Source organism: Caretta caretta, chromosome 3 (assembly GCF_965140235.1).
Source record: "Caretta caretta isolate rCarCar2 chromosome 3, rCarCar1.hap1, whole genome shotgun sequence".
NCBI lineage: Eukaryota > Metazoa > Chordata > Testudines > Cheloniidae > Caretta > Caretta caretta.
In genome coordinates, this window is record NC_134208.1 from 121506512 (window position 1) to 121519929 (window position 13418).

Sequence of the window (13418 nt, forward strand, 5' to 3'; positions counted from 1 at the left end):
GTCTGGAGAAGGCTTTGCTCCCTCTGTTTCCCTCAACAGCTGTGTAAGACAGAGAGATAGTTTAGCCCTTAATGATTTGGAAAAGCAAGTGGACACTGGGTTGGTGAGGATGGCTGAGGAGGACAGCTATTTTGGCTGATAAAAAGAGTGGAAGACTCAGAACCCTCAGGTCAATGTGGGGATGGAGCGCCACAGTATAACACAATATAGATAACATAATACCCATTGGCAACCCTATAATCTCTTACTGTGTACATACTGCTGAGCTCTGAACCTGCAGTATCCCCTGATGAAAAAGAGATAGGAGTCATTATGGAAACCTCCCAAGATTCCTGCTCAGCGGGCAGCAGGAGTTAAAGCAAACAGGAATCTGACTCACAGGTTCCCTACAAAGATAGAAAATAATACAGATCCTGACCCTGCAGAGACATAAGCACTGCCCAACTGTAGGTACCTCCAGGGACTATCATTGGGACTACTCCCAGAGTGTAAAATTTAGCATAGGTAAGTCTTCACAGAATCGGGGCCATGGAGAGGATTATAAAGCCATTAAACTGGTTCTGCCCACCTCAAGATAACTGTACAACTGTAGTTACTTCATCTGAAAGGTGATCTGTAAAAACGATTAAGGAATAGTAATTTTAGGATATTTTTAGACTGCCCTAAATTCGGTGGAGTCTGCTTCTTAAACTGCCTTTTCGTTGTTGTTGCTGGTGGCAAGTGGCAACCAGTCACATCATCCATAAAGGGGGCAAGTCACAGGTCGGTGGGGGAGGCAGGAATTCTCTGGAGGGTTCAGAAGAGCTGGAGACTGTCAGCAAGGACTGGTGTGGGGAGTTCCGGAGGGCGAGAGGGGGTGACTGGAGAGCCTCAAGTCTCAGCGATGAGAAGGGAGATGGAGCGTGTCTCTGGACTCCGAATAGATTTAACTAATGACAGGGCAACCCCCAGAAAAATAGCAGGGAGGAGGAGGAGGGGAAATAAATTCCTTGGTGTGGAAGTGCCTGAACATTGAAGCCACAACGCAGGGGACAGACAGTGTTTGGGGCGGAGGGAAGATTTTTCTGCCTTCCCGCTTTGCCAATAAATCAATGGGTGGCGCGGGGGAGGAAAAAAATCAAAGCAGGTTGCAGGCTCCTTCCCTCCCCCAGGCTCCCGTTGCAATCTCCCGGGGCGCCAGGAGGAGGAGACAGAGGGAAGGCGCTGGGGAAGCGGAGCGGCTGCCGCGGCTCCGGTCGAGATGAAGGGAAGTGGCGAGGCTCGAAGGCAGAGGCAGCGGGGCTGAGCGGGGAGCTGCGGGATTGTCCTAGCGCCTCTGCCGCTCCGCCAGACCCCGTGGCCCGCGCCCCGGCGGGACTGACTCCGGCGCACACCGGCTCCATGGCTGCCGCCGCCCGGGCTCCGCTGCGGCTGCCCTGGGCAGCGCTTTTGCTCCTCGCTGCTGCGCTGCTGCACTCCGGCTCCCCCGCGGCCCCAGGTACGGTCTCCCTCCCCGGCTCCCGGCGCGGTGCGGTTGATCGGGGGCAGGGAGTGTGCCGCTGCCTTGCGCGTCTCCCCCGCCCCAGGCAGCCCTGTGGGCAGGCAGGGCGAAGAGGAGGCGCTGGGCTGCACGGAGCACAGGTGCATTACTGAAGCGGATTGCACCGGTGAAATGAACACAGCCGGGGCCCCCGCCACTACCCGGGGGGAGGGAGATCAGGCGCTGTGCCGATCAGTGGGGATGGAGCAGGTCGGAGGGGTGGGAGGCGGAGACCCACGCGGCAAAACCCCTCACTCCAAAAGCAAAATAACTTCATCCAACCCACTTTAAATCCGGGGTGGGGGGCAACCCTGCAGCTCAGCTGTGCCTTGGAAACCGGGAAAATGTACTCCCCGCTCAGGTCCTTGGGAGGTCAGCTCTTCATCCTCCTCCTCCTCGCCGTGCCAGTGGGAACCCCGCGTATTTTCCGTGACCAACATTTGGCGTGGTGTGTAAACGGCTGATTGCCTCCCCTCCCGACGTTCTCACCCTCCGAAGCCCGTGTGTGTTTTAGCGGTGGCTTCGGTTTGCAGGAGGGGAAGTCGTGGCAGCAGTATGCGTCCGTGCTAGTTGTTTCCAGCTACGTGGAGGCAGTTTTGCAGGCAGTCTCGCCCGGGGGCACATATTTGACAACGATATTTAGTGTGTTGATTGTGCCCTGGTATAATTAAAATGACAAGGTATTAGAAAAAAGTCAGAAAGCCCTACTTACTTGGGGATTTATTTTTTCCGGGATCTCCCTGTTAACTGCAAGATCAAGTAGTTGGGTGTGTTTTTTTAAAACAATGCATCTTGGAAGTGAGCAAAGAATGTCACAAGTTAACTTTTACAAAGGCCTTAAATCATGTGTGCGACATTATAAATGTGGCAAGGATATGAACCTTTCTAATGTATTTCAGTCTCCTACTGCTCAGAAGCAACTTTGATCTGTTTGTTTGTTTGTTTTTTGATTCTGTGAAAGGACATTTGTTTTGACTGCAGAAGCACCCTGTCTTTATGACTAAAACACCTGTAGCCCTCTGTTATTTTCTTCCTTCCACTGTCCTCTCTATGTTCCTCTGGAATCATATTTGTTTGCTGTGGCAGAGTGAGCTCTGTCACATTTCCCAGTGCTACCCACCCCTCTTCCCAGTCTCCTTACACACTATAAATCACTCCAGATCGGTGGAATGTTTTAGCTGGATCGTTCTTTGGAGCCTCAAACCATGGCTTATCTCCACCACATTAACACAGAATTTACAGTTGAAATGATGGCCAGATCAGAGAGGGCCAAACTAGTACAAATATATCTGGGGAAATAAATCAAATTATCTGAAAAATGTTTTATCTCCATGTCCCATAGAAGCTGTCATGGGACTGATGATTTGTTTAATCTGTTCCCTGGAAAACAGTTACTATCTCCAGCAGCAGAACCCCTCATTAGGTTGTGAAGATAACTGTGATGGAGCTGCATTCAGCTGGTGGCAGAGACCGCCAAGGCAATTAAGTGCTCCGGCTGAAAGGACATTCATAATCAAAATTAACACCCTACGTTAGAAGAACTCTTTCCCTCCTATTGCACTTAATATCGATGCCTGGTAGTTTTTATTACTGTAGTTATTGGATGCTAACTTATCCATCATACTCTGCAGTGATTTTAAGAGTACTCTTACCTGTCCCAAAGGGAGTTGACTTTTGGCACAGCCCATTCTTGAACACAGGGCCTCATTTTTCTCTCACTTTCATCAGTGTAAAGAGATGAAAGCTCAGCTGAAGTCAGTGTGGTCTGGCTGAGCTGTGCTTGGGACAGGACTGGAAGACTGGGGTGGGAAAGGTGGCTTGGTGCCATGTTTGCAGCTCCTCGGTCCAGGGAGAGCTGGGGGTGGGTTTAGCCTACTTTACAGCAGTTTCAGAACTGCTCTAAGTTGTGTGCAGCTGCCTATGGCGCCCATGGACTCTTCTGAGCCTGAGATCACTGAAGCAAAGCAATGCTTGTGCTGTGCTCCAGTTCCTCGGCCCCACAGGGACCTTTTCCCCAGCCCCTGTCTCCGCTCCATGCCACCCAGAGATTCTCCCTATTCAGGAGAAATCCTCAGTAGGCCAGCCATTCTTTGGCACCTCCAGAACAGGGCCCAGGAGTCTGACCCTGGAGTGTAATCATGCTCTAATTTGCGGGTAAGTAAAAATCAGGCACCTGCAGCCTGCTCCTGCAGTCTCTACTCAGACAGGAGTATTTGCCCGAATAGGGACGGCACGGTTGGGCCTCTGTTTGGTAAATCCGAATTATTTTCATTTGGTTGTGATCCTCTTTCACAAATATTTTACAGAATGAAAGTGCTGTGATTCTCTGAACACTGCATGGGAAACCATCGTGCTTTTCTTTTTCTTAAATGTCAGGATCCACTTACGTCTTGCACTTCAGCTTGTCCCCATTGCCCTGGATCGGTCATTACTTTGTTCCCCTTTTGCACCTGTGTCTGCCAATGGACTTTGTTTCTAATTAGACAGGTCATGGCCAGTGCACAGACCATGACCTCATTTAATATTTGTTTCATATGTGACTTCTCATAATGGCACACCTGACACTTAAATCTACTTCCTAGATCTCAATAGCACATTAGGTGTGTTAGTTATTAATTTCTCCCCTAGGAACAGCTTAGATATTTGTTATGACTTCATATCAGGAAGCTCACTCGCTCCTGCACTCCTCTCACCAGCACTGCATGAGGGAATGAACTGCTGTTCTTTTTCTCTGGTAGCCTTCAGAGGGCACTAACAGCAATACAGCAGCATGACACATCTTGTCAACTTTCGCATTGCACAGTTAGCTGTGGTAGCTACTGTGCTTTCCCTCCCCATGAAGGAACCTACAGAGTTTTTACAATAGTGGAAAGCAGTAGTAATGATGAGTAGCTGCTAGATGGGAGATTTAGGGCTTCCCAATGTAGTCTGAGGTTAGCTTTATTAATTGTGGACTATGATTGCTTTCTTTATTCACAAGGGAGCTCTTTTTTTTAAGCTTCTCTGTCCTAAATAAGCAGTAATTTTTGGAGAGAAGTATTAACTCTGGAGGTGCGAGGAATTCAAACACTGAATATACCAACACAATTTTGAAGATGGGTTCATTTATTTTTCTCTGCTTATTAGAGCCACAAGTTTGATGCTTGCCCCTATGTTCATAATCCAAATTTTGGCTATATCCTAGACACTTCTGCAGTTACTGAAGAGCATTTTGACTTCACTTGCACAGGTTAAGAGATGATGGACTGGTCCTCCACTGGAAGTGAGTTGTAGATGTTAAGCCCCTACCTTATGAAGAATCCAGTTTAATTCTTTTATATTAAATTAATTTTGAAAACTGTAATAATCATGTGTTTGCTGCACAGTAGTTAAATATTCAGTGACACTGGCTCGAAACCCATTTCTCTATCCAGTGCTGACAACCCCAAGTGTCCAAAAATCATGACTCAGGTCCCCAAAATTATGATTGGCTTAGAAATAATAAAATTTTTAAAATAACAAATGTTGGTTTACCTTTTGATTTTGATTTACCTTCTGATTTTTGAGCCTTAGTGTTCATGTTTTCAAGCTATTCTCTGCAACCAGGTAGTCCATAGATTTACTTTTTAAAAATAATTGAAATCTGGGATTTTCCTGCAATCACTTGACTCCAGGAACCGGGGCTTTAAGAAAAAACATGAAATATAGAGAGATTTGCAATAGAATCACAGGATTGGAAACCCTGTAGATCAGACTAATCCCTCCTACAATATGTTATATTTTGTATTTCACTTCTCATTTCTCTGACCCCAATTCAGCAAGTTACTTAAGCGTGTGAGTGGTCCCATTGAAGTCAATGAGACTACTCAGTTTCTTAAAGTTAGCCATATGATCAAGTACCTTGCTGAACTGGGATCTTTATTGCTAGAAAATCTGCAGGAAGTCACAATCTCTGATTTTAGGAGAGCACTCACTAATGCTGGAGAGCACTCACTAATGCTGTTCATCATATACTTGAAGCCATAAAACTCTGTTTGGGACATCATAACTTGATTGCTGTGGGAATAATAATAATGTCAGCTATAGGGGATTATGACATCAAGTGAAGATTAAGTAGCAGAAGCAGATAAACTCTTCACAAATAAAAATTGTGGCCAATATTTTCAAATTTAAGGGCCTAAATTAGGCCCCAAAATTCATATTTATGCACCTAAGTAGAAGTGGCCTGATTTTCAGTAGCCAAATGAATCAAGGTAAGCTACATGTTCTCGCCAACCTTGGAAATTAGGCCACTGCTATTTATGTGGCTCAACATAGATTTAGATGCCTAAATTTGAAAATGTTGGCCTATATTTTAATGAAAATGGCCTGGATCCTAAATATCTTTGAGGAGTTAGATCAATATCCCCAAGTAACAGTGACTTTCTGGGGAAAAAAACCCCCAAACAAAAATATATGGCACATAAGAATTATTATATAAATAGATTGCTTTTCTTTAAAAAAATGTCATTTAATTATTACAGAGCCAAGAATTAAACTTTAACCATGTTGTAAGGAAATCAGTCTAACCTTCTCCCGACACTGATCAGTGGGGAAAAAGAGCCCTGAGGAACTTCCATCTAAAACCAAGTATATGTTAGAATGTAGTTTGGAGAAGTCTATATTTTAAATCACTCCTTTTCAGCTTGAAACTTGATCATCAAAGCCCAGCTCTTCATAAAACAAGGTTTATTACCCTTTGAGGATTGTGGAGCTTGTTCATATTTTGTCATTCCATATAGCATTACTCAATCTTCACGTCTTTTGGTCGTCCCACAATAATCCTTGTTCCTAAAGTCCTACAGCCCTTTTTGGGTCTTGTGTTCTTCTGGAATTAAATAGGCTGTTTTTCAAAGGTTTCTTGGAGGGGTCAGTGGTTCTTATCCTTGCAACAGCTGATAGATATGTTAAGAGGCCAACGCTGCAAATACTAATTGAGTGTAATGTTTCTGAGAGGAGTCCTGTTGACTTCAGTGAGATTACTCATGGTACTAGGCACTACGCTAGGTTGTAAGTTTTTGCAGGCTCAGGGCCATAGATTTTAAACACAAAGAATTCTATTAATTGACACCCAGAAAACCAAAGCAAAGTAGGAGTTTATAGTGTACATATAAATAAGATTGAGACAGAGTGACAAGGTGGGTGAGATATTTTTTTATTGGACCAATTTCTGTTGGTGAACGAGACAAACTTTAGTGCTTACACAGAGCTCTTCTTCAGGTATGGGAAAGGTACAGATAAATAAGAGAAGCATATGCCTTCTCCCAAATGTTAATAATTTACCTAATGCCAGGGTTTAAAGCATGAAACCAACATAGAAATACAGTGATCGTGAAGCATATTATATTGGTATGCATGAGATAACCCTTTCCTTTGTTACTGGAAGTTCTCTACTTGGGGCACGGAGAGCCTGATTTGTCATTGCCATATCGCCACTTTCATGGGTATTAATTGACTCCCTACTTCTTTGTTGTGTTGACAAAGGCCTGAACTGGCATATAAACTAAAATAATACTTTAAATATCTAGATGTAGTTCCTACCCCTTGCCCCTGGAAAGGGTTCAGGCACATCAGTGAGGCAGCGGGGAGGGACTTGTAGTCTCAGATACCATTGCAGTATCTGTTGTGTGTGGAAATAGAGAACCTCATTTGCCATGGCTGTTGATGTGGTACACTCATGAGCAATAAAATCACCCTTTCCAGGCCCTCAAGATAGTGTTAGTTACACTGAGACAAAATACCATCCCATTTCCCCCTTTCAACAGGTCAGTGATATGTGGGAGGATCCCTGCCCCAACTCTTTTTTTCTGAAATGACCCCCAGCTGACCAGTATAAACCAGCCAGGTTCTGACACTCATACTAATTAGTATCTTGCTCCACAAACAGCCCTATTAAAAACTGGCTCTGCCTGAGCAAGTGCACTGTACTCTAAGCCAGTGGTTCTCAAACTGTTTAAAAATACCATAATACTGTTTAAAAATACCATAATAGAGGTTCAAACTAAATATATACCCCAATTCAAAAAACAACCACAACAAAAAAGAGCCACCATGGCTAAATGGCAGAGTAAAAGAGGCAGTTAGAGACATACCCTTACATAGCGAAAAAGAGCAGAGGGAAACAATCCCATAACTGGGATCCTCCTTCCGTATGATCACATAGAGGATATCTTTCTGAGGGAGGGAACCCTCGTTAATAGGCAGAGAAAGGGAATAGTAATGGTGGATTTGATTTTTAGAAATGGAGATTGCTGGGTTTGTGATGACCGAGAGAACCACATGGTGAACTGCCTGCCGGGTGTGACGGGTGTGTTGTGGATCTCACAAGACATCCAGATAGATTTATGTGCAGTGCTGGGGAGGAGCTGGTGGTAGTGGTATATGAAGGTACCAATGACATAGGAAAAGATAGGAAAGAGGTCCTAGAGGCTAAGTTTAGGTTGTTAGGTAAGAGATTAAAGTCCAGGACCTCCATGATTGCATTCTCTGAAATGCTTCCAGTTCCATGCGCAGGGCCACTTAGACAGGCAGAACTGCAGGGTCCCAATGCATGGATGAGACAGTGGTGTAGGGAGAAGGGTTTTAGATTTATTAGGAACTAGGGAACTTTTGGGGAAAGGGGGAGCCTGTACAGGAAGGATGGGTTCCACCTAAACAGAACCAGACTGCTGGCATGTAAAATTAAAAAAGATTGTAGAGGATTCTTTAAACTAAGGGCTGTGGGAAAGGAGACAGGTACGGAGGAACACATGGTTTAGTTCAGGTGGAGATATCCCTTAGGGATGAATTTATTAAAGAAGGAACTCTACATCCTAGTAAGGAGGGTAAGAAAAAAGTTGGTAAAGTACAGGTAGGAGGACCTAGAGAAGAACGGTCAAATGTAAGAGAGTCCCATTTAAATATTACATGTAAAGGCAAGCAAATGAATATGGACAAAATTGTATACAAGTGCTAGAAGTCTAAAGATCAGCATGGGCGAACTAGAGTGCTGGCATTATGAGGCTATTGCTATAAGAGGCATTGCAGAAGCTTGGTGGAATGATGATAATCAATGGACCACAGTAATACCAGGGTACAAAATATATAGGAATGACAGGAGTAGGTTGTGCTGGGGCGGGGAATTATAAAGGGATCTCACAAAACTGGGTCACTGGGCAAGCAAATGCCAGATGAAATTCAATGTTGATAAGTGCAAAGTAATGCACATTAGAAAACATAATCCCCGCTATACATACAGAATGATGGCGACTAGATTAGCTGTTACCACTCAAGAAAGAGATCTTGGAGTCATTGTGAATATTTCCCTGAAAACATTTACTCAATGTGCAGCAGCAGTCAAAAAAGTTAACTATGTTAGGAACCATTAGGAAAGGATAGATAGTAAAACAAAAATATCATAATGTCACAATATAAATCCCTGGTAGGCCCACATCTTGAATACTGCATGCAGTTTTGGTCACCCATCTCAAAAATACATATTAGAATTTGAAAAGGTACAGAGAAGGGCAACAAAAACGATTGTAGGTATGGAATAGCTTCCACACACGGAGAGATTAAAAAGATTGGGACTGTTCAGTTTAGAAAATAGATGACTAAAGAGGGATGTGATAGAAGTCTATACAATCAGGAATTGTGTGGAGAAAGTGAACAGGGAGTATTATTTACCCCTTCTGTGATGCTACACCGCATAGTCTTCATAGAAATATTGTTATGATATGAATATGGCATAACTAAGATGTTTCATGGAAGATGGGTCATGTAAGGTATCATTGGCAAGGTTATGTTTTACTGAATATGATTATTCTATTTGTATACATGTATCATTTCTGTATCTAAAGTTAGGAATATTGACTATATAACAATTACAACTGTGATCACAACTGAGAAACGCCCGTCAGACAGTATGCAATCAGCCTGGATGTGCCATTAGGAAAGACAATGGGTCTTTGAAGATGCTGATCTCTCATCTTCCTGGAGTTCCTTCCTGTGGACCTTTCAAATAAACCTTGTCTCCATGGTTGCTCTAACATTGCAAGGTCATGTGATAATGTCACCTGGTATGGAGTACCACCTTGGACACTGCCGGTATTTTTCCACTGGAAACAAAGGATTCGCAGCTTATGTAAATCCTATTTAAGGCTGGGAAGTGAGTCAATCAGGGCTCTTCTCCATTGCCTCCCCGCTCAAGAAGGAAGACTGGTGAAAACACCTGAAGAAACAAACAAACAAACTAAGCTGGGGAAAGGCAGGGGCTGTGTCCAGGTTAAGACAGGGGTCTAGCCTGTGAAGAGAAATAAATGAAACTCTGAGCTGCAGAAACTCTACAACCTGCCTATCCAACATTTAGGGTGAGAAATTACTATTTGTAACCTGTTTCTTTAGTGTATTAAGCTTAGTTTGCGTGTTTTGTTTTATTTGCTCAGAAATCTGCTTTGTTCTGTCTGCTATCGCTTATAATCACTTAAAATTTACTTTTTGTAGTTAATAAACTTATTTTTTTTTCAAAACCCAGTTTGTGCAATTTGTATGGGGGGGGGAGGGGAGGCAAAAAGCTATGCATATCTCCCTCCACATTGAGGGAGGGGGTGATTTTTATGACTTTGGGCTGTACAGATCTCTGTATACAGCGCAAGACAATATTATTTTGGGTTTACACCCCAAAGGAGGTGTGCATATGAGTGCTGGGTAAATTCCCGAGCTGAATCCTCCCACACAGAGCTGATTTCAGTTTGTGTCTGCAGCTGGCTGTGGCCTTACCTGTGGATGTGCTAGAGAAGGCTTGAGGGCCTGGCACAGCAGGACAGGGTGAGGAAGCCCAGGCTGGTGGAACGGGCGGGCTCAGTGGGACCCCAGTATATCAGACACACCAGACGGGGGGGTGTCCAACCTGTCACACCTTCACTAACAGAAGAACTAGGGGTCACCCAATGACCCCAGCCTGTGGAACTTGTTTCCAAGGGATGTTGTGAATGTCCGAACTATTAACTGGGTTCAAAAAAGAATTGTATGTGTTCATGGAGGGTAGGTCCATCAATGATTATTGGCCAAGATGGTCAGTGACACAGCCCCATGCCCCAGGTGTCCTACACCTCCAGCTGGCAGAAGCTGGGCGTGAATGACAGGGGATGGATCACTCAAAATTGCCCTGTTCTGTTCATTGCCCTGTTCTGTTCATTGCCCTGGCAACTGTTAGAAGACTGGACACTGGGCTAGATGGACCACTGGTCTCACTCAGTGTGGTTGTTCTATGTTCCCTTGCATCATATATGGAAGCGATGCCAACTTCAGTTGCATATCTGTGGGTTTTTTACTGGTGAATTCTTTGCAGACAGCACATAAGATTAGGCACTGAGAAGCTGTGGGAATGACAAGCAGAGAGCTCGCAGGACTAACAGAAGGCACTCAGCCCTTTGCAAGATCAGGGCATTGTGCCTTTCATGATCAGCGTTAAACTCTTTTTGCTGTGACCCTTCCCATTGAGTTTTTGATCTGCTTCTTCTCACAGTTTCATCATCTGTTTGACATCTCTTCTCTCTAAAGTTACTGCATGAATAAAGCAAGTTCTAATGTCTGTGACAGAAATAACCCCATGTCGGCTTCATTTGACTGAGACTTTAATAGAGTTTTAAATGTGCTTTGTTTTTATTTAATGTACATATTTGACTAGTATCAAGGGCCCACTTGTGGTTAAGGCACTGGACTAGGACTCAGAAGATCTGCTTCAGTCTCTGGCTTTGTTACAAACTTCTGGAGTGACATTGGACAAACTATCTAATCAATCTTTGTGTTTCAGCTCCCCCATTTTTAAAATGGAATGAGTAACATTTCCCTCCCCACTGGGGTGCGGTGAGGATTAATTCAGTGATGTATGTGAGGCAGTAGGGTAGTACAATGACAAGCACCCTAGAAAAGCCTACAACGAATTTATTGAGCTACTTACTGTGGGTTTGACCCAAAGTCCATGGGACTCTTTCCATTTGGCTTCTATCGGTTTTGGATGAGGCCCTGCTTTTGAGGAGGTCAACCGTAATAGTGTATTAAGAACGCCTTTCTCAGTGGCAAAATGAATGTGAGGAATGTTCAAAGATTCCCACCAGAAATAAGCAATTATTGTATGTTGATTTAAAACTTGGTGCATTAAACTTTTAAATAGCTTGCACATTGTAACCATAAACAGTAAGCTACTGTCTAATTGTCTAATTCCACTTTATATTTGGCATTTTAACATCTTGATCATTTATCCTGTTATATGAACTTCCTCCACCTTGTTTTCATAAAATGCCCCTAAAAGGCAATTCAGCAAAATAGAATGGGGAAAAAAAATCTCAGTTCCCTTTATGGAATTGGATGTTGCACTTATATTAGTTCTATATTAGTTCCAAACTAGTCAGTGATAGAATTGGGTTTTAAAGGGATGCTTCCAAGTCATTTAGGGTCACAATGTAGATATTTGGCTAGATCAGTGGTTCTCAGCCTATTTACTGTTTTGGGTTGCATATCGCAGTTGCCAGTTTTCATGTGGTAAATAAGCACCCTGACTTTCACAATAAGCCAAAAATCAAGCTAATCCCATTTCAAAACAAGGCCAAAACAAGCCAATCCCTAAGAATCCCAACACTCTGTGTGACTAGATCCCCCTGGCATGGAGTCTGGGGCTGTGGTGGGCCAGCTGTACATCCCTGACTCTCTCCACTACTTGCCCCTGCTTGCTGGGAGCTGATAAAAAGGAAAAAAAGAGAGAAGCAACAAGCTCCAACATGCAAGAAGCTACAAGCCAAACGAGCAACAAGCTACAAAGCAAAAACTTGCCAACAAGCAACTCACAAGCCAATTAAGTCAAAACCAAGCCCAATTTCTGTGTTTTTTTTCGTGGGTTTGGCATGTCTGCTGCATATGCAGCTCTCTTTGTGTTATGTGGGCTGCATCCACACAATATATGTACTACCTGTATGGCTTTCACATGTTGCATGGGCTGCAGCTGTTTGCTGTTGGGGCCACAAGTTGAGAACCCCTGGGCTAGATCCACAAAGGGCACTTTGGTGCTGAGATCCACAAAGGGCACTTAGGAGCTGCATTGCAACACCTAACGTTAGGTGTCCTGCTGCTTGCCAGAATCGACAGCCCTGAGTTAGGTGCCCATCCTCCCTGTACGGTGCTTGGGGAGAGTTAGTGGCCTAAGAATGGAGATCCACACAAGCCAGGGTGCTGGAGCACGGAGCGGCCTAAGCTAGCCAGTAGGAAACATTGGGCAGAATGGTGTGGCCTGAGCCCCAGCACTCAGAGGGAGTTAAATGCTTCCCTCCACTTTGGATTCACAGCCATGAAGCCTCTCCTAAAGGTAAGTGCCTAAGCCAGGTCAGCCCTTTCTCCAGAAAAATAGAGATGATCATGCCCCCTCCCCTTATGCCCTCTAGCCCAGCGGTTAGAGCCCTCTCTGAGGACAGAGGTTTAAATCCCCACTCTGCCTGACATGGAGTAAGGACTTCAAGCCAGGTCTCCTAGCTCCCATATGAATGCCCTAACCACTGGGTTATAGGATATGCTGGAGTATTAGAGCAGGGACTGGAAACTGGATCTCCCTTACACCAGGGTAGGGTTGCCGAATGCCCCGTCGAAAAGGGACCCTGGCAGCTCTGGTCAGCACCGACCGGGCCATTAGAAGTCCAGTTGGTGGCGCAGTGGGGCCAAGGCAGGCTCCCTGCCTGCCGTGGCTACACGCAGCTCCTGGAAGCAGCAGCATGTCCCCCCTCTGGCTCCTACAAGTAGGGGCAGCCAGGGGGTTCTTCATGCTTCCCCACCCCCAAGCGCTGGCTTTGCAGCTCCCATTGGCTGGGAACTGCAGCCAATAGGAGCTGCGGGGGCGGCGCGCAGAGCTGCTTGG

At 44.8% G+C, this 13418-nt stretch overlaps 1 protein-coding gene across 2 annotated transcripts in view; it reads left to right on the forward strand.

Moving 5' to 3' along the window:
• Window positions 1-1170: 1170 nt before the first annotated feature.
• Window positions 1171-13418, forward strand: part of FNDC1 (fibronectin type III domain containing 1) — a 126114-nt gene continuing 113866 nt past the window's right edge. Inside the window, exon 1 of one of the 2 annotated variants that reach the window (XM_048844100.2) lies at window positions 1171-1477. In XM_048844100.2, the coding sequence (XP_048700057.2) occupies window positions 1381-1477 (97 nt within the window). In that variant the 5' untranslated portion in view covers window positions 1171-1380. The remainder of the gene's footprint in view (window positions 1478-13418) is intronic. The other variant, XM_075126841.1, reaches the window with a different exon arrangement.